Source organism: Microtus pennsylvanicus, chromosome 11 (genome assembly GCF_037038515.1).
Source record: "Microtus pennsylvanicus isolate mMicPen1 chromosome 11, mMicPen1.hap1, whole genome shotgun sequence".
Lineage (NCBI taxonomy): Eukaryota > Metazoa > Chordata > Mammalia > Rodentia > Cricetidae > Microtus > Microtus pennsylvanicus.
The window spans coordinates 49268199-49291313 of NC_134589.1; the positions used below are offsets into that span (position 1 = coordinate 49268199).

At 47.5% G+C, this 23115-nt stretch overlaps 1 protein-coding gene across 11 annotated transcripts in view; it reads right to left on the minus strand.

The window, feature by feature from the left end:
• Positions 1–19645: 19645 nt before the first annotated feature.
• Wscd1 (WSC domain containing 1) overlaps positions 19646–23115 on the minus strand; it is a 39573-nt gene continuing 36103 nt past the window's right edge. For 10 of the 11 annotated variants that reach the window (XM_075991792.1, XM_075991789.1, XM_075991788.1 and 7 more), the window contains 2 exons: positions 22052–22252; positions 19646–20630 (listed from right to left, as the gene is read on the minus strand). In XM_075991792.1, the coding sequence (XP_075847907.1) occupies positions 20278–20630; positions 22052–22252 (554 nt within the window). In that variant the 3' untranslated portion in view covers positions 19646–20277. Of the gene's footprint in view, positions 20631–20679; positions 21271–22051; positions 22253–23115 lie in introns of those variants that run through there. The other variant, XM_075991794.1, reaches the window with a different exon arrangement.

A 23115-nucleotide genomic window follows, 5' to 3' on the forward strand; every position in this document is an offset into this window, starting at 1 on the left:
GCTGATAATTCTCCCCATGCTTAATAGGCATATGTTTGCTTCCTTCAGAATACACCCATAAATGCAGCGCGGAAAGCACTCTTCCATAATCGCTCAGCCTCGCTCCCGTCATCAAAGACTTTCAAAGACAGAGAGTGTGGGGTGCAGCAAGGGCACTGGAGCAGGTGGTTCCCATTATCCTGAATTAGAGCCTGGTACCTGGGCCAGGTCCAGCATGGGCAACCACACTGTTCTCAAGCCAGAGGAGCAGCACACCTGAAAGCTCTTATTCCCTGGCTCTCATTTCAATTAGCCAACAGTCTGAAGCCACAGACTCTCCTCTCTATTGATAGTCCTGAGGCTCTGGAAGTCCTTGCAGGAGACCAGAACCCTGGGCCAAGGCAAGGGCAGGGATGACCAGCGTTAACTATAGGACTGAAGGACCAAGGCTGGCAGCGAAGGAATGAAAGGTGCTTAAAGGCTATGTAGACCAGATTGGACTGGTTGAGACTTCTCAAATCCTATCCCTTGAGATTGTGGCAGAGACTTCAGGTCCACTGCCACTGCTTCTTAGCTCTTCTGGAAACAGAACTGGATTGTTGAACACCCTGGGAACTAGTTAGCAGGCTCTCATGTTCAGAACAACAGCAACAGCAAAAGGATGCTTTCATGTGTTTCCAGAAATACATGAAAAAAGAAATGGTTTCTATATTACTAATGAAAATTAGGTTCTCCACGTGAAGTGTGTGTGTGAGCACCCCCCCCCGCACGTGTGTGTGTGTGTGTGTGTGTGTGTGTGAGAGAGAGAGAGAGAGAGAGAGAGAGAGAGAGAGAGAGAGAGAGAGAGAGAGAGAGAGAGAGAGACTGCTGGATTCAAGAGACATTTTCTCACCATTACAAGGCCAGCAACCTATGGAGAATAAGGGGATGGAGTCGCTAATTGGCATCCTCTCAGAGGGTCTCGCTGACCTTGGGAGCATTCTGATTTCATTTTAGAAATGATATTTTCCCGATATTTTTGCTTTGAAGTGATTAGATCCCTGCATCTGTGTTTAAGGGTATGTGTGCAGGCACCCATGGATGTGTGTGTGTGTGTGCATGTGCAGAGGTGTCTCATATGTAAATATATGTATGTGAGTACATGTCTAAGTGAGGCAGAAATTGTATCTATCTATGTGTGCACATGTCTGCACACGTCAGCATTTATATGTGAATGTGCATATGTGTGAGACTAAAGGTGTTTGCATGCGTATATAAGTGTGTATGTAAAGGTGTGTGTGTTTGTGTTGTTTTTCAGTCTCAGTGTTTCTTTATTGCTATGTCACCAGAATTCTCCCAGTGCAAAGCAAGTGGGGCAGAGGACACATAGGGGACGCCCCTGAGGTCCTCCTCTGAATATCAGATATTTGGCCCTTGTCTTTGTGTTGCCTCTGTATAAGCCCCAGGTCCTGTGTCCACTTCCTGATCTAAGTGTGTCTGACATAGTGTTCTGTGTGACTTACAGTTTTACAGATTGTTGCCATGGTTTTACCTCCCCAGTTCTTGCATCAGTGCTCTTGCTTTCACCAGTGCCCATGGTCTCTGCTGCTCACCATCCACCCTTTCTCTGGTCCTCTGCATCCCATTGGCTTCCTGACTGTTCTATACTATGGCATCGTGTGGCAGTCTTGGGTGAAGTTTGCGCTGGAGGATAGTGTAGCACAAACTGAAAGAGCCTAGATGATGCACCTCTGCTGGAGCTGGACACAGCTCTACAGTCCATCCTCCCGAGGATATTCATATTCCTTGGCATGCTTTTCAAAAGATACTCACTGGAGTGGCTGTGACAGCAAGTGCCTCCATGGAATGCTACTAACCAAAGAGACGGCTCGCTTTCATTGCTTGGATTCTAGAAAACGTCTTCCTGTAGTGAGTGGATAGACAGCTTCTCTCGCTAGTGACTTTTGTCTTATTCCTTACTTGATTGCTAACATATGTCTGATTCATCAAACAGTTAACAGTTAGCACCAAATGAAGCCAGCGGTTACTATGAGAGCTGCCATTTTCAATGGGACCACAGGGAACTCCATTCCTTACCAGTTAAATCAAAGTCAGTATAATATCTGCCTCCTGGGATGTGCTGAGGACCAAGGACAGTCACATCCTAACTCTCCATAAATGCCATCTGTTATTATTGCCGTAGATGTTGTCACGGTGACGGAGTGACAATGGGGGTGAACAGCATGGGTCCTGCCCATGAGGAATTCCCAGTCTAGTTGCCAAGGCAGATAAGGAGCGAGAGGCAGCAGGATGGAAATGAGGCTGTGGGGATACCACAGGAGAGACCCTTCAATTCTGCCTGAGAGAGAAGAGGCTCCCGGAGGAGGCAGGTCCATTCAGTTCAGGCTATGAAGGATGCTTAAGACTTGAATGGTCCAAGAGGGGAAAAAGACACTCTGAGCAGATGGAAGAACTGCCGTCTACACTGACTAACGAGATGGACTGAAGCATACATGGGAAGTTAGAGTCATTAGGCTTGTGTGCATGTTACAGAAAGTCTCCAGTGCCTCACCAAGTGGGCCTCTGGGTCTTATTCTGCAGGCCATGGAAAATGGTTCGAACATCTTAAGCAAGGGATTCTGGCTACTGCCAATGGTGAAAGCTGTTATTATAAAAAACAAAGTACATTTACTCAGTACTGAGAAATATTTTCAGGATTAAGAGGCCAGGTTTTCAGTTCTTCAGCGAGGTGGGCTGCTATCTGGCGAGGGTCAAAAAGGTTGACCTTCCAGGGGCTGTGAAACCCTCATGTCCAGAGCAGGTAGCCAACTTGAGCTTACCAAGGACCATGAGAAAGAAAGAATTTAACATCACTCAAGATTTCTCCTGATTCTCCAGCTCTGGCAGGGCATGGAACAGCAGCTCTGAGGGGGAAATCACATTTAAGAAACTGAGGCACTGAGGTGAATCACAGTGGAAGTGGCAGCCACATGGGCCCGAGTTTCCGTCGTTTTCCTGCCATCTGACTCGTTGTGTGAACACCGGGGACAAACAGCTTCACCTTTCTGAAGCCTGATTTCCTCATCTGTCAAAGAGAAAGTTTCACAGGGCTACAGGAAGGACTCAGTGAAGGAAGGCTTAGGAAGCATCCGTGTGGATGCTGGGCATACCACAAATCCTCGCTAAAAGGCAGTTATTACAAAGCCTGCTCACACGTGCCTTCTAACCCCCATGTCCTCTTTCTCCCCCAGCTGTGCTCTGAGCAGGGCTTGGCTGGTGCAGGAAGTGCTGCTACAGGAGAGTGGAAGTGGAGAGTGCAGCCCCCTGCCAGGAGCTTGCAGCCAGAGGAGAGTGAAGCTCGGTCACCCATCCTTTTGCACTTCCCCTAAGAGGCCAAGAAGTGTATCATGTGTCTTTTCCCTCTCTTGGACCTTTGAAGTATGAGCTATAAATGGTAAAAAAACACATCAACCGCGCTCTCTCCATGAATATTTATTAAGATAGCACTTTTAATACAGAGCCATTTGAAAAGTGAATCTCTGAGGAAAACCACATCTTTTGCAGCCATTGATCTTAAAATATTTCCTATGAATACACTTGCCACTAGAAAGATGACACCCCGCTTTTTAGTATTTGTTCTGGGTGAAATCACAGATCTAGCCTCGGTGGTTTTCACAGGCTGAATAGTATTGACCAAACCATCTCCTGGACCAGATTCAACTTTTATTCCAGCCTCTGGTTTGTTATTTCCTGTCTATTTTCCCCAAGATGTCTCTGGGATTCACAACAGCTGGTAGAGGGGAGACTGAGTACACACTGCTAACGGGTGACCCCAAGAGCAGGTGGTGAAATCATCTATATGAAAGCTGGAAAACATTGAAAGTCATGTGGTCCAGTACCCATCCTCACATGTGAGGATGCTTTTAAAAAAAGATTCAAATAGGATTCACTTCGCCACCCTCCCATTGGACAGGCCAAGCTTAAAAGAGTAAGAACTATGAGGTCTGTGTGGGGCTATGAATGCCAATGGAATCCATATCTCCACTGATAGCAGAAATATGAATTTTTACAGACCTGTCAGAGAACAGGCCACACATTGGTTAATATGAAAATAGCACATGCTCTTTGAATCCCCAGTTTATACTTCGGGGACTCCAGCATATAAACACCCCTGTGGAGTGGGGCTGGCTGCGGCCTCAATTGTAACGAATCTTGTTTGTTTACCGTCAAGAATCAGCCTGGATACACACTCAGACAGAGAAGAGGTGGGCGACCAAATCGTTCCCCGATTCTGCAGATTAGTGGTCTCAAGCCAGCACTTTTGATGTTATTTAATAAGAGTGCACACCTCCAAACTACAGATAGTTACTTGTATGTATTATCTTGTGTGCATGATGAACAAACATAAACCAGAAATTTTAAAGAGTTCAGACAAAAATAAGTAGGGGTCAAAGTTTGAATATGTTTCTCCTCGTGCCAGTGGGGTGGAGCCACCCATCTGAGAGATCTCATCCGCAGAAGGTCATGTTGCATACTAAAGGAATGAGCAGAGCATGTGATTCCGCAGAAAAGAAAAAATCAGGGCATCCATTGTATGACCATATGTCCCCCTAAGTTCTGTCAGTATTTGTAGGTGGAGGTAGATGCAGACAGGGCCACTTGTTACCACTGAGTTTATACGAATGCAGAGAACGGAGTGGACGTTATTATGCCCATTCTCTTGGGAGAGGCTCATAGGAGAGTGGGAAAAAGACAGATTTGGGGAAATGATTTTAAAAGGTCACTGAAAATGAGAAATATCAATAAAAGGATGCTAAATGAAAAGAATTGGAAGCTATGAATAAACAGACTCAAGCTTATAATCCCAGCACTTGGGAGGCTGAGGCAGGAAGATTACCAAGTTCAAGAACAGCCTGATCATCAGACTTTGACCTTGTTACAAAACAAAACAAAACAAAACATCTGTGCCTCTATGGGCTATTTTAGCTCATCTGGTTCGAACCAAATCAGCATGAAAAGGGACAAGAGAGTGGATAAATGAGAGAACTGTCTTGGTGAGGTGACAGTGTTTGTCTTGTATTTAGATCATCATTTTAGGATTATGTGCAATGCCTCCTTCTCTCAACACAGTGACACCATTTATCCTGCAGAGACCTCAGAATGACCATGTGACAGGCTCCGTGGACCCACATTCTCATGTGTTCATTCCACACAGCCAGGAAACAGGCGAGGGTCTCTCAGGTCTAAGATTCCAATCACTTCAGCTAGGCGCTAGGGCTCCAATGGTCCAAAGGGCTCTCTCTGTCCAGGGAGACAAATCACAAGGTCAAATCCAGTGTCTGCTCATAAATGGTTATGACAGTGACCGTCCTAAGGAAGGCGAGAGTATCTCCTAAAGGTTCACAGCCAATTAGTGCTAAAGTTGTTTCTAAAACCCAAGTCGTTGGGACTCCAAGAGGGGAATTTTCCCATTCATTGAAGTTCATCGTCTACCTCCCAGGGCTGGTGACTTTGACAAAAGATGGCTCATTGATTGAGGAGGTCAGGGCAAGCAAGAGGAATCAACAGGAGGCATCTCTGAGAAAATGAGAGGCTAACTCACTGGGCAACTGCACTGTTTTAAAGAGTCAGAGTAGGTGATGGGGTCCGTACTGGCTAGTTTTTCTCAACTTCACACAAAATGTCATCTGGGAAGAGGAAAGCTCAGTAGAGAAACTGCCTCTATCAGATCAGCTTGTGGGCACCCCTGTGGGATGTTTTATTGATTAGGAAGGCTCAGCTCACTGAGGGCGGGGCCACCTCTTGGGCTGTAAGAAGTAAGAACAAGACTTTGAAATCAAGCCACTTAGCAGCATCCCTCTACAGTTCCTGCTTCTGTTCATGCTCAAGTTCCCGTCCTGAATTTCCTCCATAATGGACTGTGATTGGGGTGTGTAAGTCAAATAAACCCTTTCTTTCCCAAGTTCCTTTTGGTGGTGGTGTTCATCAGGGCCACAGAAAGCAAACCGGGGCAGAAATTGATATGAGGAATGGGACCTATTCCATATTGCTAAGCTATGCTGCGCTGTCAGGACAGGGCTACCTGAGACAAGGACCCTCCACCAGGTGTAAAGGAAAGAGCAGGAGCCAGTACGGGCATAGATGCTGGCCCTGCCTTAGCTAGAAGTAGGACAGTAAGGTAGCCATGTGTAAGCCTAGCCACACCAGCGCAGCTGGGTGGGCAACACATGATGTCACTGGCTCATTTCCATCTATTGTTCTTCAGCAGTTGAAGATACACATAAATTTGCATATGGCATTTCTGGGCCAAGATATTTATTCAGTTAGAAGATTTGCTCTCTGGCATCCCAAGCACAGATTGTCCTTTTCCTGGTCCTATACAAAATCACATGGATCTTTATGTAGCTCACTGCTCTGAACTGCAGAGCCAAGTTCAGGCCACTGAGAAGGGGGGGTGGCACACGGAGGAGGTCCTGATGGTACCTGTGGCGTGAATATCGGTATCATCAGTCTGGGTACTCAGAGGAGCAGAAGGCAGCACCAGGCCCAGGATGCCACCCTTAAGAGAACCCAGCTGTGCCAGAGATGGCCCCACTCTCCTGGCTACTGGGCTGTTTGAGAGGAAAATTGAATTATAATCTTAACATCCTTAGTACATTTAAAAATTTGTCAGAGCAATTAAATGCTAATAAGGCAAGGGAGATTAAATGGATAGTTTTCCTTAAAGATTACCCTCCACCACCCAAGGTCAGGTAGAAATTGGAAGTAATGTAGTGGTGGAGTCCGATCACTCTGGCTGAATAAATGTCACATGAAAGCAAGGAGTCATTCAGTTTTCTATATCTGAACATCTCATTAGAGTCTGTGTCATTTAAAGATGTATCGAGTGGCAGAAAGGTGACATCTGAGGTCTCTCATGGTAAGCCAAGCCCTTAATTATCTGATGGAGGTTAATGTGGCCATGGTATGGGGGGGGGGGAACTTGGCATATAGCGGACTAATGTATTCCGTTAAGAATAGGTTTCATGGTGGGCCGGGAGCGTGGGCAATCCACTAGGGTGTCTAACCAGAGTGATTCTTGCTGGTTGCATGACAGGTGGAGGCGGAGGCCATGAAAGAAGTGATGGCAGGGCTGGAGTTATGGTTCCTTGCTGTGCAAGCATGGGGACCTGCGTTTAGAGCCCCAGAAACTTTGTAAGGACAGGCATACAGCAGCATATGTAATCCCCACGCTCTTGGCAGTGAGATGGGAGGCAGAGACGATGGGGACTGGCAGGGAGGCTAGCCTGGCCTCCACAGCAGCAAACGTGAAGCGGTTCTGTCTGAAACAAAGCAGAAGATGAAAGCCGGTATCTGAAGCTGTTCTCTGATCTTACACATGTGCTATGGCATGCAATGCCTATATATGTGCGCTCTCTCTCTCTCTCTCTCTCTCTCTCTCTCTCTCTCTCTCTCTCTCTCTCTGTTTCTCTGTGATTAAAAGCAGTGATGACCGTGGTTGGAAGCAATGAGATGCTAGAAAATCATCCTCATCTCCAACAACAATGAAGGCAGGAGCCCAGCAGGATTACTTTGTCCAGAGAAACTCAGCTGAGGATGCTGAAGCTTGTATAAGGGTGAAGTGAGGCCCAGTGTAGTAATAAGGGCCGCGGCGGGGCTGCGTTCCCAACACCCCAGCCCGGCCTGCCCGGCTCGGCTTCGGCTAGCTTATGCCCCAAATAATTACACGGACACTGTATTCTTTTAAACACTGCTCTGGCCCATTTCTAATCATCTGTGTAGCGCCCCTAGGTGCGCTTACCGGGAAGATTCTAGCCTAAGTCCATCCTGGGTTGGAGCTTCATAGCGTGCGTCTTCCCTGGAGCAGGTAGCATGGCGTGTCTCTCTGAGGTGTCTGCTCCCGAGAGAAGAGCTGCAGAGTCTGACCTCACTTCCTCTTCCTCCCAGCCTTCCCTTCTGTTTACTCCACCCACCTAAGGGTGGGCCTATCAAATGGGCCTAGCAGTTTCTTTATTGCTTAAACAATGAAATCAACAGATTGATATATGACACTCCCACATCACTTCCCCTTTTTCTGTTTAAACAAAAAAAGGAAGGCTTTAACCTTAACATAGCAAAATTACATATAACAAAACAGTTATCAAGTAAAAGTTACATCAGAAACATTTATACATATAACAAAATTGACCTTAAATCTCTATAAATAAAGCAAAATCTATACTAATGCAAATTATTCATACCTATATCATATCCCCCTTTAAATGTAAAAGAACATTTATAAACCATATTTGGGAACATGGGCGCAGTTTTTTCTCTCCAAACTGCTTCCTGCTGAATGGGGGCGTCGTTAATCAGATTATTTAGGGTGTAACCTGTGTGCCAGGTTTATCTCAGTTGGCAGTTGAGCAAAGCAATTTTCTGAAGATGTTCACAGCAACCCTTCAGGAGGACGTGGTCCATCATACCAAATCGGAATAGAAGAAATCCATAGAGTCTCATCCTCTGTGAAAACAAAAGAAGAATCTCTTTTCCAAAGTATCATATCCTTAGATCCAAATTCTGAAATCATAATACCCTTATATCCATTCTGGTTTAGCTTGGCAGCCCATGTAATGAAATGTCTCTCTGTACTTAGCTCCTTCACAGTCAAAAATTTTAAAGAAAACACAATGTACATAATCCAGACTCTTTGTGAATTTTTCATTTTTACGCGGCTTATTTTTCTTTATTTCTTTTAATCTCTTAACTATCTGTACTCTGTCTCTTTAAAGACTTTACCTTTTTTTTTAAACCATTAACTTTATTTTCTATATTCTTTTTCTTCTCTCTCCCAAGCCTACGTACATCCATGCAACAGTGTGACTCGTTTAGCGGTCTGAATCTGTCCTATTGTGAATCTGTAAATTTTTACTATCCAGGAGCACTTTTGATTTGCGCCTTTAAATCACGAGGCGCTTAAGAATCTACATTCCTAGGTTAACTTTTTGCTTTTTGAGCGCATATCTTTGACCTGGAATAACCCTGTAGACCAGACTGTCTTTGAACTCTCAGAGATCCGCCTGTCTCTGCCTCCCAGGCATTGGGATTAAAGGTGTTTGCTACTACAACTTGAACTCACAGAGATCTGTTCGTCTCTGCCTTCTAGGCACTGGGATTAAAGGCGTGTGCTACCACACCTTCAAGTCACAGAGGTCTATCTCCCTCTGCCTCCCAAGTGTTGGGATTAAAGGTGTGTACTACGAAGCACAACAACTTGCTTCCTTTGTTTTTTGCTTTAAGAACTTCAACTTTCAGCTTGCATATATTTTTAACACATTTTAAACCATTCAGAAATTTTCTCTGTCTTTGAATCTCTCTTTACTGTATATCTCTCTTTTTCTGACCACAAGAGCCTTTACTTTACCAAGCAATATCAGTAGGACTAAAGGCGTGGCTTTGCCGGCTGGATCCAGCCCATTCCTTAGCTTTCCAGCCTCATGGCTGATGTACAGGCTGCAGCCATGTTTATAGCCACAACTGGCATTTCAAGGTCCCTGCCAGCCAGAGAGCTACAACAGACAACACTCAAGTCCTCTCTCGGTAGCCGGCCCTCCTGCCTCAAACAGTCAGAGTTTGCCCTGGCAGGATGGCCCAGAAAGCCGGCATTTTTAAACAACACAGGTTTGTTCCTGCTGCTGAGTCAGGAAAATTTCAAAATGGAGGACATACCATTTTGTGCTAGCTCTGGGGCCACCAGGTAGGAGCGGCACTCAGCACTTTAATTCTGAGACTGAGCATGCAGCACAGAAATTCTTTTCATCCAAGTTACATCCAAATCTGACACGCAGAGCACTACGCAGTCTGAAAACACGTCTCTGTATGGCAGCAGGAATCCGCCATGCTCTTCCGCCTGCCTAAGCCTGATTCTGCCTTCTGCCCAGGGGCAGGCGGGGAGCTCTGAGTCATCGTCAAGGTCTCAGAGCACTCTCCTTCCGATCCCAAGCGGGAACACAAACATAAAGCCAGAGTTTGCACTGGCGGCACAGCCCCAGGAAGCCACACTTTGAAATGACACAGCGTTTTTTTTCTGCTGCTGTTGCCGAATCAGGAAATCTCTCTACAGCACGCCACCAACAAACAGCAAAAATCTGTGTTAAACTCTCTCTCCCTTATTTTTAAGACTTCTCAGGTTTTTTAAGTGGGTTTAGTTAGCCACACGTCTGGGCGTCATTTGTAGTAATAGGGAGCGGCGGCGGGGTTGCGTTCCCAACACCCCAGCCCGGCCTGCCCGGCTCGGCTTCGGCTAGCTTATGCCCCAAATAATTACACGGACACTGTATTCTTTTAAACACTGCTCTGGCCCATTTCTAATCATCTGTGTAGCGCCCCTAGGTGCGCTTACCGGGAAGATTCTAGCCTAAGTCCATCCTGGGTTGGAGCTTCATAGCGTGCGTCTTCCCTGGAGCAGGTAGCATGGCGTGTCTCTCTGAGGTGTCTGCTCCCGAGAGAAGAGCTGCAGAGTCTGACCTCACTTCCTCTTCCTCCCAGCCTTCCCTTCTGTTTACTCCACCCACCTAAGGGTGGGCCTATCAAATGGGCCTAGCAGTTTCTTTATTGCTTAAACAATGAAATCAACAGATTGATATATGACACTCCCACATCAGCCCAGTATCAGGATGCCATGACTTCAGGGTAGATCCTGAGGTTTACTGTCTTTGGAGGTTTGTGCTCTTCTGCACTCCTGGACTGCGCTGGGCGACTTGCTTCTCATGGGTACAGTAATGATCGGTGATGTGGTGCCATTTCCAAGACCTGGTTACAGAGGCCGGTGGCTGGTAGCTTGCTCACTGCCTCTGTGGTGTTAGGGATCAAACCCCAGGATTTATGCAAACGTTTTTACCAACTGAACTACATCCCCAACCCCAGAAGGGAGCTTTCTATCAAAAGAAAGAAGTTCTGCTGTAAACTTAGTGGCTGGTTTTAGGTGAGGAACTATAGAGCCATGAGAGGTGGGGAAGCTGCCACTCTCCACCTGTTCTGAGGCGAAGAAGACCAGCACAGGCTCTGGTGGAGACCAAGGTGTGGAGCCTGTTGTTAGGCTGACTTTCTGAATGTCCATGGTCAGGAATTTTACTAATTTGTATCCTGTTCCTCTCCAAGAGTTAGGAGCAGATGGTTGGCCACAAACTAATGTGGTGACTCAAAATGGCACCCCGACAGAATTTGGTGTGTGCCGTGTCTCTCTCCTCCTCACACCTGCCACTCTGGGCAGTTTCAACTGCCCAGATCAGTCTCTGAACTAGTTAACGAACCCCTGGTAGCAACTCCACCAGCTGTCTTCCTCAGCATCTCCCAAATGGCAAAGGCACAGCTGTGTTTTCCAGGACAATACTATCTTCTTAGGAAACTCCTAAAACCTAGGTGAGGTTAGGCTTCCATTCCTTCCTCTTTATATTTTCCTTACAGTTTCCCGGCCTGCTGTGCAAACCAGGTTCTCTGCTAGTGGCAGAGGTTGCACGTTGTCCTTGGCTCCAGCAGCTTAAAATTCTAATGATGGTAATATATAAATACAGCTTTCCAAGAGAATGAGAAGTATTGGAGAACATCTTCATTGAATTAAAAGAAGCGGATAAAAAAATAAAGAATGGGAGGGATAAAGAAAAGTTATCGTTACTATTATCATTACCATAAAACGACTATTAGACACTGTCCATTTGAGGGAATGTGATCAAACGTGAGAAACCAAGCGAGTGCAAGTCCATCTGCTATGACGTCATTGGTGAGGCCCTGTGCTTTGAGTGGGATACGAGACGACTCATTTTCTTTTCACATGATTATGTGAATGAATTAAGCCAAATTTTAGAATCCGCAAGCTAGATGAGGCTTTAGATAATTCTTAAGCTTTAATTGTTTTTAAAAGAAGATATTGAGATTCAGAGAGAGGACATACTTTCCCAAGGCCATGTAACAAGCAAATTATCCTCCCAGATGGGAGCCCAGGTCATCTTGGTCCAAGTCAGCATTTGTGTGAAGCTCTTAGGATGTCTGACAGTTTCAAAGGCCTGATATTTTAGGACTGGCAATAGACTGATCAGCAAGTATCTCTTTCTCATATATACATATATATGTATTTATATAAAATAATAGATGAGCGATCTGGTAGTAGGCCAAGGAAGCACATACTTTATTCCAACAGTCACTGGTGCTTTGGCATTAGCTCACTTGATTACTCTTCCTCCAGCAGGCAGAGCTGCCATCCCCAGATGATACAGTGGTTCACTCCCACTTTGGAAGGAAGGGCACACATCTAGCGTGTGTCTGGAGGTGGCCCAGCATACTTCCTCAGAGCAGCTTTCCAAGTACTAAGGATGCTTGATCGATGGCCTTAAGGAGGGAACTTGAGCACCCACTGTAAAGTCTCTTGGCAAAGGATTAGCAGCAAAATAAACAGTGTCACTTCCAAATGAGCTGATAAGCACATTTAATTTCCATTGAGTTATTGAATTTTTTTTATATTTGTGTATGGAGGAAAATCTAGTTTCAGCCACAAAGTGGTAACTATGGATAAGCATACTCACATTAACCTCCTGAGATCCTTGCCTTTCTCTACACAAAGACCTCCACCCTGGTGTTCAGGACGTTCTCTCTAGGCCATTAGGACTTTCCAAGAATTGCTACAAGGAAGAGACAGAATCACTTCTTTTGTCCCTCCAATTTCTAGTCCACAATGGGGTTATGGGGGCAGGGCAGAAGAAAGGACTCTACTGGCTTTACCCCCCTCCCCTCCAATGACGCTACTCCTGTTCTACCCAATATTTCATTTGGAGAAATACCAAAGCTGGATGGTACACCACACCTGGTGCATTAGGTTTCTGTCTGCTGTGACAATACACCTGTCACAAGAACTTGAAGGAAGGAAATGTGTACTTTGGTTCACAGTTTGAAGACAGTCCATCACTGAAGGCACAGAAGCTAGAGGATGAGACAGCTGGACACACGACATCAGCAGCCAGGAAGCAAAGACAGACCAGTGCCTTTTCCTCTTCACTCCGTCTGAGGTCCCAGCCCGTGGAACGGTACTGCTCACAGTCAGCCTGGGTCTTCCCGCCCAACGAATCCAATCTAGAACCTTCTCCTAGACACGCCCTAAAGTTTGTCTCCTAGGTGATTCAGGATCATGTCTACTTGACGCTCAATATTAACCATCATATCTGCCTTCCTTCGGCATGTTTACAGCACATGCAGTGGATCTGTTAGTGCTTAAAGTGGGCCTCAGCTGCAGGCTGAATCCGTTATCAAGAATGTCTCCCAACACCACAGATTTTCTCCACAAATGCATTATGAGAAACACAACAGGGCCAAGCTTTTACAGCTGTTACAGTTGTTACCTTGGTCTTCTTTTCTGCCAAGCAGAGACAGTAATAAAGTAGCAACAACATCAGAGGACTGAGGTGGACTATGATAATGGACAGTGTAGCTCAAGTGTCCAGTAGGAATTCTTTCCTAAGGACATCCAGGTCACCTTCATGGACTGACTTACACACTTGTCTTGGCACAGCTTCTTACTAAGTCTCTGACATCCAGTCTCACACTGAAGAAAGTGACCTTTCAAATCACAGAATCTTTCTTCCTTACCAAAGTGAAAGCAAGTTCATGGTGGTCTCAAGTCATCTGGCTACTCTGGAGGCCCAGTGTTACCTGTCTCCTCTTGCACATCTAGTTGGGGCTTACAAGTGTTACCCAATGTTCCCAGGAAAGTCTATGAACTTGGCTCACATGGTTGCACAAGGACCAGTCACTGTAGCCATAGAGGTGGACGATGTTATTGATGTAAGTAGAGGCCAAGGGTTCTACCTGATGATGGTGAGACTCACAGTACATGAAAATCCAGAAGAAATGAGGGGCTGTGATGACAGAAGCTGGGGGGACAGACATTGGCAACGGAACCAACAGCCACCACACCTCTCATTTTTTGGGTGAGAGACTGAGAACAAATCAACCTGGTCATCACACTCCCCATCACTCAAAAACCCCTCTACTCATCCTTGTTCAGCTCAACACACCCCACACCAGTGGCAATCAACACGCGATCAGAGCAACCAGCTCCTCCCCAGCTCTCCATGGGCTGCTTTGGATACACTGGATTCTAACATCCCTGTTTCCTGAGTCTAAAAGAAAGCTGGGCCCTAAGGATTTTTGCAGCCTCAAGAAGAACCTTCAGTTCTTCCTCCCTGCCTCCCTGCTCTTGGGGCCGCCATGAGAACCAAGGAGCTCTTGCTACTTTTAAGAGGAAAAACTGCATTCTGATGTGCAAACACGCTCGCATATTCATGCACTCAAAATCTAATTTTAGCTGCAAGAAGCTTCATTATAAGATGTTCACATAATTAAGCAGTTTTCTTCCTAGGGCCTGGGAGCCTGTCTATTCTTCTCTCTCATTTACACATCACTGAGATTATCAGAATGTGTTTTAGTTCTTTAAAATTATATATTTTGGTTTTTCCAAATTGATCCACAACAGGAGATAAAATCCATGAAAATTGCATGTTTTAAACACAGGTTTGTGCCACTTCACAGCCTTGCTACTGGAGTTGGAATCTGTAGACGGTTAGGGCTTTGCTGTTCTCTTCTAATTGGGTCCTGATGCAGTTGTCACACGCCTGCTTTCCAGACAGATTGGCTTTTATGATTTGGCTAGTGGGCATAGGAGCATCCTCTCTAGTGAGCAGCTGAGAGTCATGGATGACTCTAATGGACTTCTCTAAAAGGGCGGGCAGATGCCCCCTCCTAATGAAGCTGATTGGGTTGACCCGTGGAAGGTCAGCCGCCACCACAGGGCCTTTGCACTCATTTATTCATGCAACACAGTGAGCCACATGAATTGGTAGTGCTCCAGCTGACAGGAGGCGAGGCCTTCGGGTACCTGGCAGCTGTGAACGTATCACCCCAACTTCCCAGATAAACTCTCTGGAACTGCTATTCTCCCAGACTCCTGGGATGGCAGGGGAAGACCAGGGCATCATGCTTGGCTGTAGACCCTGCCAAGTCTCCCTCCACACTCTTCTAAGCCTACCTTTGGGATCTATTGGGTGACCAGCAGGAGGCCACGAATCATCTCAGGAAGACTCTAGCTCTCTGCTCTCCAAAGTCTGACATCATGTCTGCTGTATATTTGAGACTCTGGGACGCTGGTTTTTCCTGGCTTCCCTTCAAGATATCATGGATTCTCCTAGGGAACTGCCTCGATTGTTCTTTCAGATTGAGTGGTGGAGATATCCCAAGCCTGAATAGATTGCTGGAGACCCCAGCCTTCCCAGACTTATGCTGAACTGAGTGATCCTAAGAGAAGGCCAAGAATAGGTTCCTTAGAGTTGGTCTTTGCATAGTGCCTTAAATATCCTGCATGCTCCATTTATGTGATTTCAAAAACCTATTATTTCCTTTGAGTAATTCATTCCTCTACCCTGTCTTCAAACCCTCGAACTCTGCCTTCCATGTGATCAATTTTGCTGGCAAGGCTTTCCATTGAGTTTCTTATTTGATTTATTTACTTTTTTCATTTCCAGTTTAATTTCAGTTTGGGCTTTCTTTAGAATTTCTACCTATTCATTGAATTCTACTTTCATATCCTAAATTTCATTCAGCTGTTTGTTCTCTTTCCACACTTCAGAGGCTTTATTCCCATTCTCTCTGAGTTCATTCTGGTGTCTGTCTGTGTCCTATTTGAAGTTTTTGAACATGTTTATAATAGTTCTTTTGAACTCTTTGTCTTGCTTTTTTCCCTAAATTGTTCTCATGAGGGGTGCTTACGATGGGACTAGCAGTTCTTATTGGGGACAGGCTGTCTTCTTGTATTGCTTATGTTACGCCAGCGAGACATGGGCATCTGAAGTTAGTTTGAAGGGTGATTGCCTGCACGACTGAATAATGCTGAGCCCAATAGCCAGGGATTCTTAAACAAAAATTCTAGTGCCAGGTATGGGACACTTCCCTGAGTTGTTGGCCATTGTCTTCTTAGTTAGGGTTTCTATTGATGTAACAAAACACCATGACCAAAAGCAACTTGGGGAGGAAAGGGTTATTTCACCTTACAGCTTATTAAGTCCATCACTTAGGGAAGTGAGGACAGGAACCCAGAGCAAAAACCAGGAGGAGGGAACTGAAGCAGAAGCTGCAGAGAAGTGTTCCTTACTGTCTTGATCCTCATGGCCTCCTCAGCCTGCCTTATTAAACTATTTAGGACCCTCTACCCAGAAATGGCACCACTCCCGATGGCCTGAGTGCACTAACGACAACCATTCATCAAGACAATGCACCGCAGAGTTGCCTGCAGGAAGATATGATTGGGGGCATTTTCTCAATTTTTGACCCTCTTTTCTAAAGTGACTTGAGTTTGTGTCAAGTTGACAAAAAAACTAAGCAGGGCAGCCATGGAGGCCCCAGAGTCATGGGAAACCAAAACAACATGTGTCATTCTTCTTGAATGGCCACCAGAACTAGCTGATAAGACACTATTGCTGTAGCTGAGCTGGCATCCTCTTCCCTGACGGCCAGCTTTCACAGTACTGAAAGGTGCAAGGCAAACTACTGGCCCGGGGTGCTGGGAGAAAGACTTTGTCATAGTTAGCTCTCATTGTCAACTTGAACCTCCTGGGAAGAGGGAACTTTAACTGAGTTTTCCCCATAAGATTAGCTTATAGCCAGCCACATTCATGGGCATTTTCTTGATTGGTAATTGATGTGAGAGTGCTCAGGTCACGGTGGGTGGTGCTGCCCATAGGCAGGTGGTCCTGGGCTGTAAGGGAGGTAACTGAGCAAGTCCAGGAAAGCAAGTCAGTAGATGGCTTTACTCCTCACTGCTGAACAATGGGATACTGATGGATTCTGGGCATGGGGCAGATACTGTCTTCCTCACTGATGCTGTGTCCTCACTGATGATGCTGTGTCCTCACTGATGATGCTGTTTCCTCACTGATGCTGTGTCCTCACTGATGATGCTGTGTCCTCACTGATGATGCTGTGTCCTCACTGATGATGCTGTGTCCTCACTGATGATGTTGTGTCTTCACTGATGCTGTGTCCTCACTGATGATGCTGTGTCCTCACTGATGATGTTGTGCCCTCACTGATGATGCTGTGTCCTCACTGATGATGCTGTGTCCTCACTGATGATGCTGTTTCCTCACTGATGCTGTGTCCTCACTGATGATGCTGTGTCCTCACTGATGATGCTGTGTCCTCACTGATGATGCTGTGTCCTCACTGATGATGCTGTGTCCTCACTGATGATGCTGTGTCCTCACTGATGATGCTGTGTCCTCACTGATGCTGTGTCCTCACTGATGATGCTGTGTCCTCACTGATGCTGTGTCCTCACTGATGATGCTGTGTCCTCACTGATGATGTTGTGTCCTCACTGATGATGCTGTGTCCTCACTGATGATGTTGTGTCTTCACTGATGCTGTGTCCTCACTGATGATGCTGTGTCCTCACTGATGATGTTGTGCCCTCACTGATGATGCTGTGTCCTCACTGATGATGCTGTGTCCTCACTGATGATGCTGTTTCCTCACTGATGCTGTGTCCTCACTGATGATGCTGTGTCCTCACTGATGATGCTGTGTCCTCACTGATGATGCTGTGTCCTCACTGATGATGTTGTGTCTTCACTGATGCTGTGTCCTCACTGATGATGCTGTGTCCTCACTGATGCTGTGTCCTCACTGATGATGTTGTGTCTTCACTGATGCTGTGTCCTCACTGATGATGCTGTGTCCTCACTGATGCTGTGTCCTCACTGATGATGCTGTGTCCTCACTAATGAGCTGTGTCCTCACTGATGATGCTGTGTCCTCACTGATTCTGTGTCCTCACTGATGCTGTGTCCTCACTGATGATGCTGTGTCCTCACTGATGATGCTGTGTCCTCACTGATGTTGTGTACTCACTGATGATGTTGTGTCTTCACTGATGAGCTCGCTATGCCCCAACAAATAGTTTCAAACCTGTGATTTCACAGATGGCCCCGATTAAACTTAGTGGGTTACAAAACAAAATAAAACGATATGGGTGTGGGAAGAGGACTTGTAGGCAGGAGGCAGGGTGTGATTAAAAAAGGATAAACTCTACAGGAAGGACTTGTAAACTTAGGAGCAGATATGCAGCTAGGGGAGGTGTTCTGTGGTACGTACTACCACCCTATATTCCCAGGTAAGAACACCTACCTAGCCAGGGAGCAGGTTGGGACCTTTCCATGACCATCCTCTCAAATGTCCACACTGCTTCTCCTTCTATAAGCTTTGCTTGGGTTGAGGGATGTCTCCCCGAGGGCATTCCAAGGGCAAGAGCCTATGCCTTGCCAGGGTTACCTCTCATGGAGAAGCCCTATGGAGTTTAGGCCCAACCTGTTCTTCACCCTTGCCAGGGCCCATCAACCCCCACCTCTTACTCCCTCTCTTGTTCCTTGCTCCCAAACTGCATCCATTTCTGAGCACAAGACAGACAGCAAAGGTGACCTAACAAGGCTTGTGAGCATAAGCAGTTATTCTGGTCTCAGGCTGGCAGGCTGGCAGGCTGAACGCTAAAAGGCTATGAGAGCCAAGTCCATTTCTACGTCCCTCCTCCTACTGCAGAGGTAGAGGGACCTCCAAACCTCCGCACATGCACACGTGCTGTCCCTCCTTTCCTAGCAGGGGCCATTCTCATTTAAAACCACCTCTAGACTGCTGTGAAGCATTCCCTGAAGATCCTGGGGATGTAGCTCACTTAGCCCTTCTGAGATCACATAACACATACTTTCCTCTGTGACTGGCTTCCCACACCCACTGGGACAAACCCACACTGGTGAGACTGGCAGGAAGGGGGTCACACTCATCATGGCCCTGTGAGTAGCACAGAGGGCAGAGTGGGGATGACTAAGGAAGACTATATCTCTATCTTACTGTCTTTTGCTGAAGACATGGACCAAGGATGGGGAACAAGGCTAGCTACAGAAATAAAGCCAGAAGTGTGGTGGAGGCAGTGTCATGGTAGCAGAGACAGGCAAAGCCAGAGTGAATGTGGTATCAGGGAGGGTTCTGCCACAGGGGGCGGGCAGAGGCTTTGTCGAGTCTCTTCAAGGATCACCTGGCACTCTGTGCTCTTTTGTGTAGCCCAGGCTAGCTTCAGATTCATGATACAAAGCTGATGATGGGCCTGAGGGCCTGAGTCTACTGCTTTCACCTCTAAAGTGCTGAGAAGGAAGGTGGAGGTCTCTATACTTGGCTTGTATAGAATTTTCTGTGTGACTTCCACAGGGCATGGGTTTGCTAATGTGAGGGGCAACTGCTCCTAGTGGTCCCTGAAGTGACATATCACCTAGCACCTCTTTTTCTCACCACAAACCCCTCCTGCTGGCATGTGGTCTCCCCTGAGTCTAGAGGTCCCCTGTAGGCCAAGCCATCATCCCAGCCTCTGGCCCTCACTCCTTATGGACAGGGTTTGAAGCTGCAGCTTCCCAAAACAGTTGGATGGAAAAGCAAGTGGACTACTCTTGGATGCCCTGGTGTTGTTAGCTAAAAGAGGGTAACAGCATTGTGTTGAATAGCAGTGGCTGTTCTAAGGTCAGCACGTGTACACTTGCAGGGGTGGGGGTGGGGGCAGCAGCAGGCCCCATGCTGCCAGTGTTGCCAGTCCCCATCCATAGAGAAGAGAGAGGCAGAGACACAGTGGTTTGCAGTGCCAGGATGTCACAGCACACACATTTATGGGATGTCAGACACGCAGCCAGGGTTACACAGTACCCATCAGCAACACTCTGTCTGTGTACCTCCATCCCCCCAGTCCCCACTGTACTGCCCGGAGCAATACCGCCAGCCCCCAGAGCCAAGGGCCCCAAAAGTCCAGTTTGTGCCCAGCTGGACCCAGGAAGCCAAAGGCCTCCCGTAGCCTTGAGTGTGTGCACGTGTGTCTATATGAGGCAGACAGTCAGTCTCTGTAAGCATACACTCTGGCAACTGTACGTATGTGTCCACATCTGGCTGTGTTTGCAAAGCTGGGAGTGTCTGGTCCACCCTACTCAAATGGCTTAGGCACATAAAGATGGGCACTGTGAGTGGTGGATGATGTCTAAGTGTGTCTGATGATGTGCAAGTGTCTGGCAAGGAGTGTCCTGCGATGCGCATCTGTCTGGGCAGGCTTGGTGGATGCCCTGCTCATGAAGTTGCACCCGCGAGAACACCTTGCTGACTGTGTGCCAGCAGCCATGCAGCCCAGGGGTCCACAGATCAGTGCACTAGAGCAGTGTTCAGCCCGTTAGTCCAGCTGCATCTCAGCAGGACCAGGTAGCCAGGGTGGGCCTATCATCTGGGCACATACTCCCTGGGCAGGCCAGCCCAGTTGTGGTCACGCAAAGCCTGGTCCACTGTCCGGATATAGCCATTGATCAGGTCCTTCATCTCCGGGGTGAAGGGCTCCGGGTCATGAGGGCGCCGGCCACGTCGCCTGAAGCTGCCCTCTTTGTTGTTCTCCACACAGAGAAGCCGTTCCTCGCTCACAGAGACGTTGAGGAAGGCCACCATCTCCCGCAGCGTGGGTACCAGACTGCGCCTCAGCTCTTCATAGTGCACGACCAGCAGCCGCTTCCCGTACTTGAGCCAATCTAAGACATGCGAGGACCACCAGGAGGCATAGCTATTCACAAAGTCCGGCCACTCTGAAACAGGGAGAGAAGTAATAAAGTCAGGGTTGCCTCCTGGGGCTGCTGGCTCTGAAGGGCCTGTCGAGGAGAAGGTGCTGCCTGTTTTTGACCTCTCGACCTGAGGCTGATCCACTTGGGTGTCCAGTGTGAATGAAGGGTTCCTGTCAAGTTCAACTTGGCAGAGGCCTAGGTCTGCCTGAAAGACAGTGATCTTGGGTACCAATTTAAGACAGATATAGCCTGCCATGTATCAAGCGAAAGCTGGCCCTCTCCTGTGTGCTGTGAGTTCTTTGACCTTTGGGACTATCCTGGACAAGGAGGAGTGGTGCTGGCCCTGTAGCATCTCCACCCAATGCTTCCCTGGGTAGCACAGGTTCAGCTGGTGCTGGCCCTGTAGCATCTCCACCCAATGCTGCCCTGGGTAGCACAGGTTCAGCTAATGCTGGCCCTGTAGCATCTCCACCCAATGCTGCCCTGGGTAGAGTTTTGCTCATGACTTAACTGACATCGTCACCTCCAGATGTGCACCTCCATCAAATATCATCATAATGGAGACTAGGGTTCAATCTATGATTGGAGGGGTCAAAGACCAGACCACAGTTCTTCAAGGGCAGGATCTTCAGCCAGGGCCTGGCAAATGGTAGAATTTCAGGAGCTGAGGTCAAGAGGATCACTTCATAAAGAGAGTGTCCATGCCATATCAGGAAACGAGGGTGTTATGACTGAATGTCTGCATTTCTGGACCTGAATATAATAGTGTGTATAAAAGAGGCTTTTGGAAGACAATCTAGGTTAGATGAGGTCATAAGAGTGTGGCCCTTGAGATGAGATTCGTGTCCCTACAAGAAGAGGGTCTCTGCCATATGGCTGTGGAGTACTGTCTGAAACCTGGGAGAAGGGCCTCAAGTCACCATCTCCACTGTATTGCTGTGGTTGTCCAAGCTGACTGGGAAGCAGGATTAAGACCCAGCCCTGCCCACCATCACCCCCGTACCCTGGACAAATCAAGTACTCTGGGCTCATCTGGAGAGTTACTTAAGTAACAAACCATAGAAAAGTCAGTGGGGGCAGCTTAGGAAGGACGATCATGCTAAACCCTGGACACAGACCAGGTGTGCACACTCTCTTCCTACTTCTGAATGGCAGGTGAACATGGCTTCCTGATTCAGGCTGAGGGGCAGACAGGGCCATGTGTGCCTAGGGCTGTCTCAGCTCTATGCAACTCCTAGGTCTATGTGACCTCACCACCCACCACTGGGGGTGGATAGAGGAGGATTTTGGCTTGCCATCGGCATGGCAGTGTGGACAGAGCACGCTTGGGGAAGATGGGGAGAAATGAGTGCGACCAGGCCTTCCCACAGCCAGGAACATGTATTCTGACCTTGCACCACCCTGGTACACCTGTCAGTCCCCTGCCAAGGCCATCCATCCCTCACCTTTGCTCTTCCAGTTGCGGTCAGGGGCATAGCCCAGGTGTCCAGCGCATTTCCTATTAAATTCAGCAACTAGAGATCTGTAGGGGTTCCGGATCAGGAGAATGGCGGAGTCAAACATCTCGATCTCCCTCCGGCCACTCTCATGTGTCTTCACACAGATGGTGCGCCGGCTACGCCAATGGTCTTTCTCACCCTTGAAGCCTGCTCAGGAGGAATCAGAGGACCTCTATGGAGGAAGGTATCCTCACCCTCACTTGGGGTGATCCCACTTCCACAATAACACAAGGACTGATGAGAGGGTACTGGGGGTTCTATGAATGGGGGCAGGAGAGGCCTTCACAGGAGTGACTGTTGTCTCAGGGAAAGTATGAACAGGAGGTGTCTACCAGTAGGGAAGAGGATGCTCACATCGGCATGAGGCAAATTACCTTCTGCAGTCCCCAGGGTCTGATTATAGATACAAATGTTGGACTTTCCAGGGAGATAATTCCAGAGGAGCATTGCAAAGAATTTTGGCCCAGACGAAGACAGAGGCTCAGAGTGGGTATGTGACCTACACAGTGTCACACAGCATCCTGACAACTGTGCTAGAGCTCTGTCTCTGAGCCCTTGAGTGTTCCTGTGAAGCCCCTATCTTCTAGCCACCTCTCCAGGAGAGACAAGGCAGCCATCATGGGCCAGTGACTGTAAACAACAGGAGCCTCCCTATGACCTTATGCCATAGCCTATCACAGGTCCCTGGACTATCACAAGAGTAGAGATTCTCTATTACAGGATCCAGGGCAAGTCTGGAAAAGGCCTCACCCACGGCATTTGAGGGCTTATAACCCTACTCCCATGAATGGAGGGTTGTCCCCCAGACCAATAGCTCTGCTACCCACACCCTTCCTTGGATCCTTGGTGAAGCACTGTGCACTTAGAATCTCAGTGACAGCTGACTGAGAGGAAAGATCAGACTGGACTCATTGGTCCAGAGTCACAAGATTCCACAAAGCTCTTGTGGCTCCTTGTGTTGGACTTTGGATCAGTTGGTGGCTAGTGCTATAATTTGATAAGATTGGACT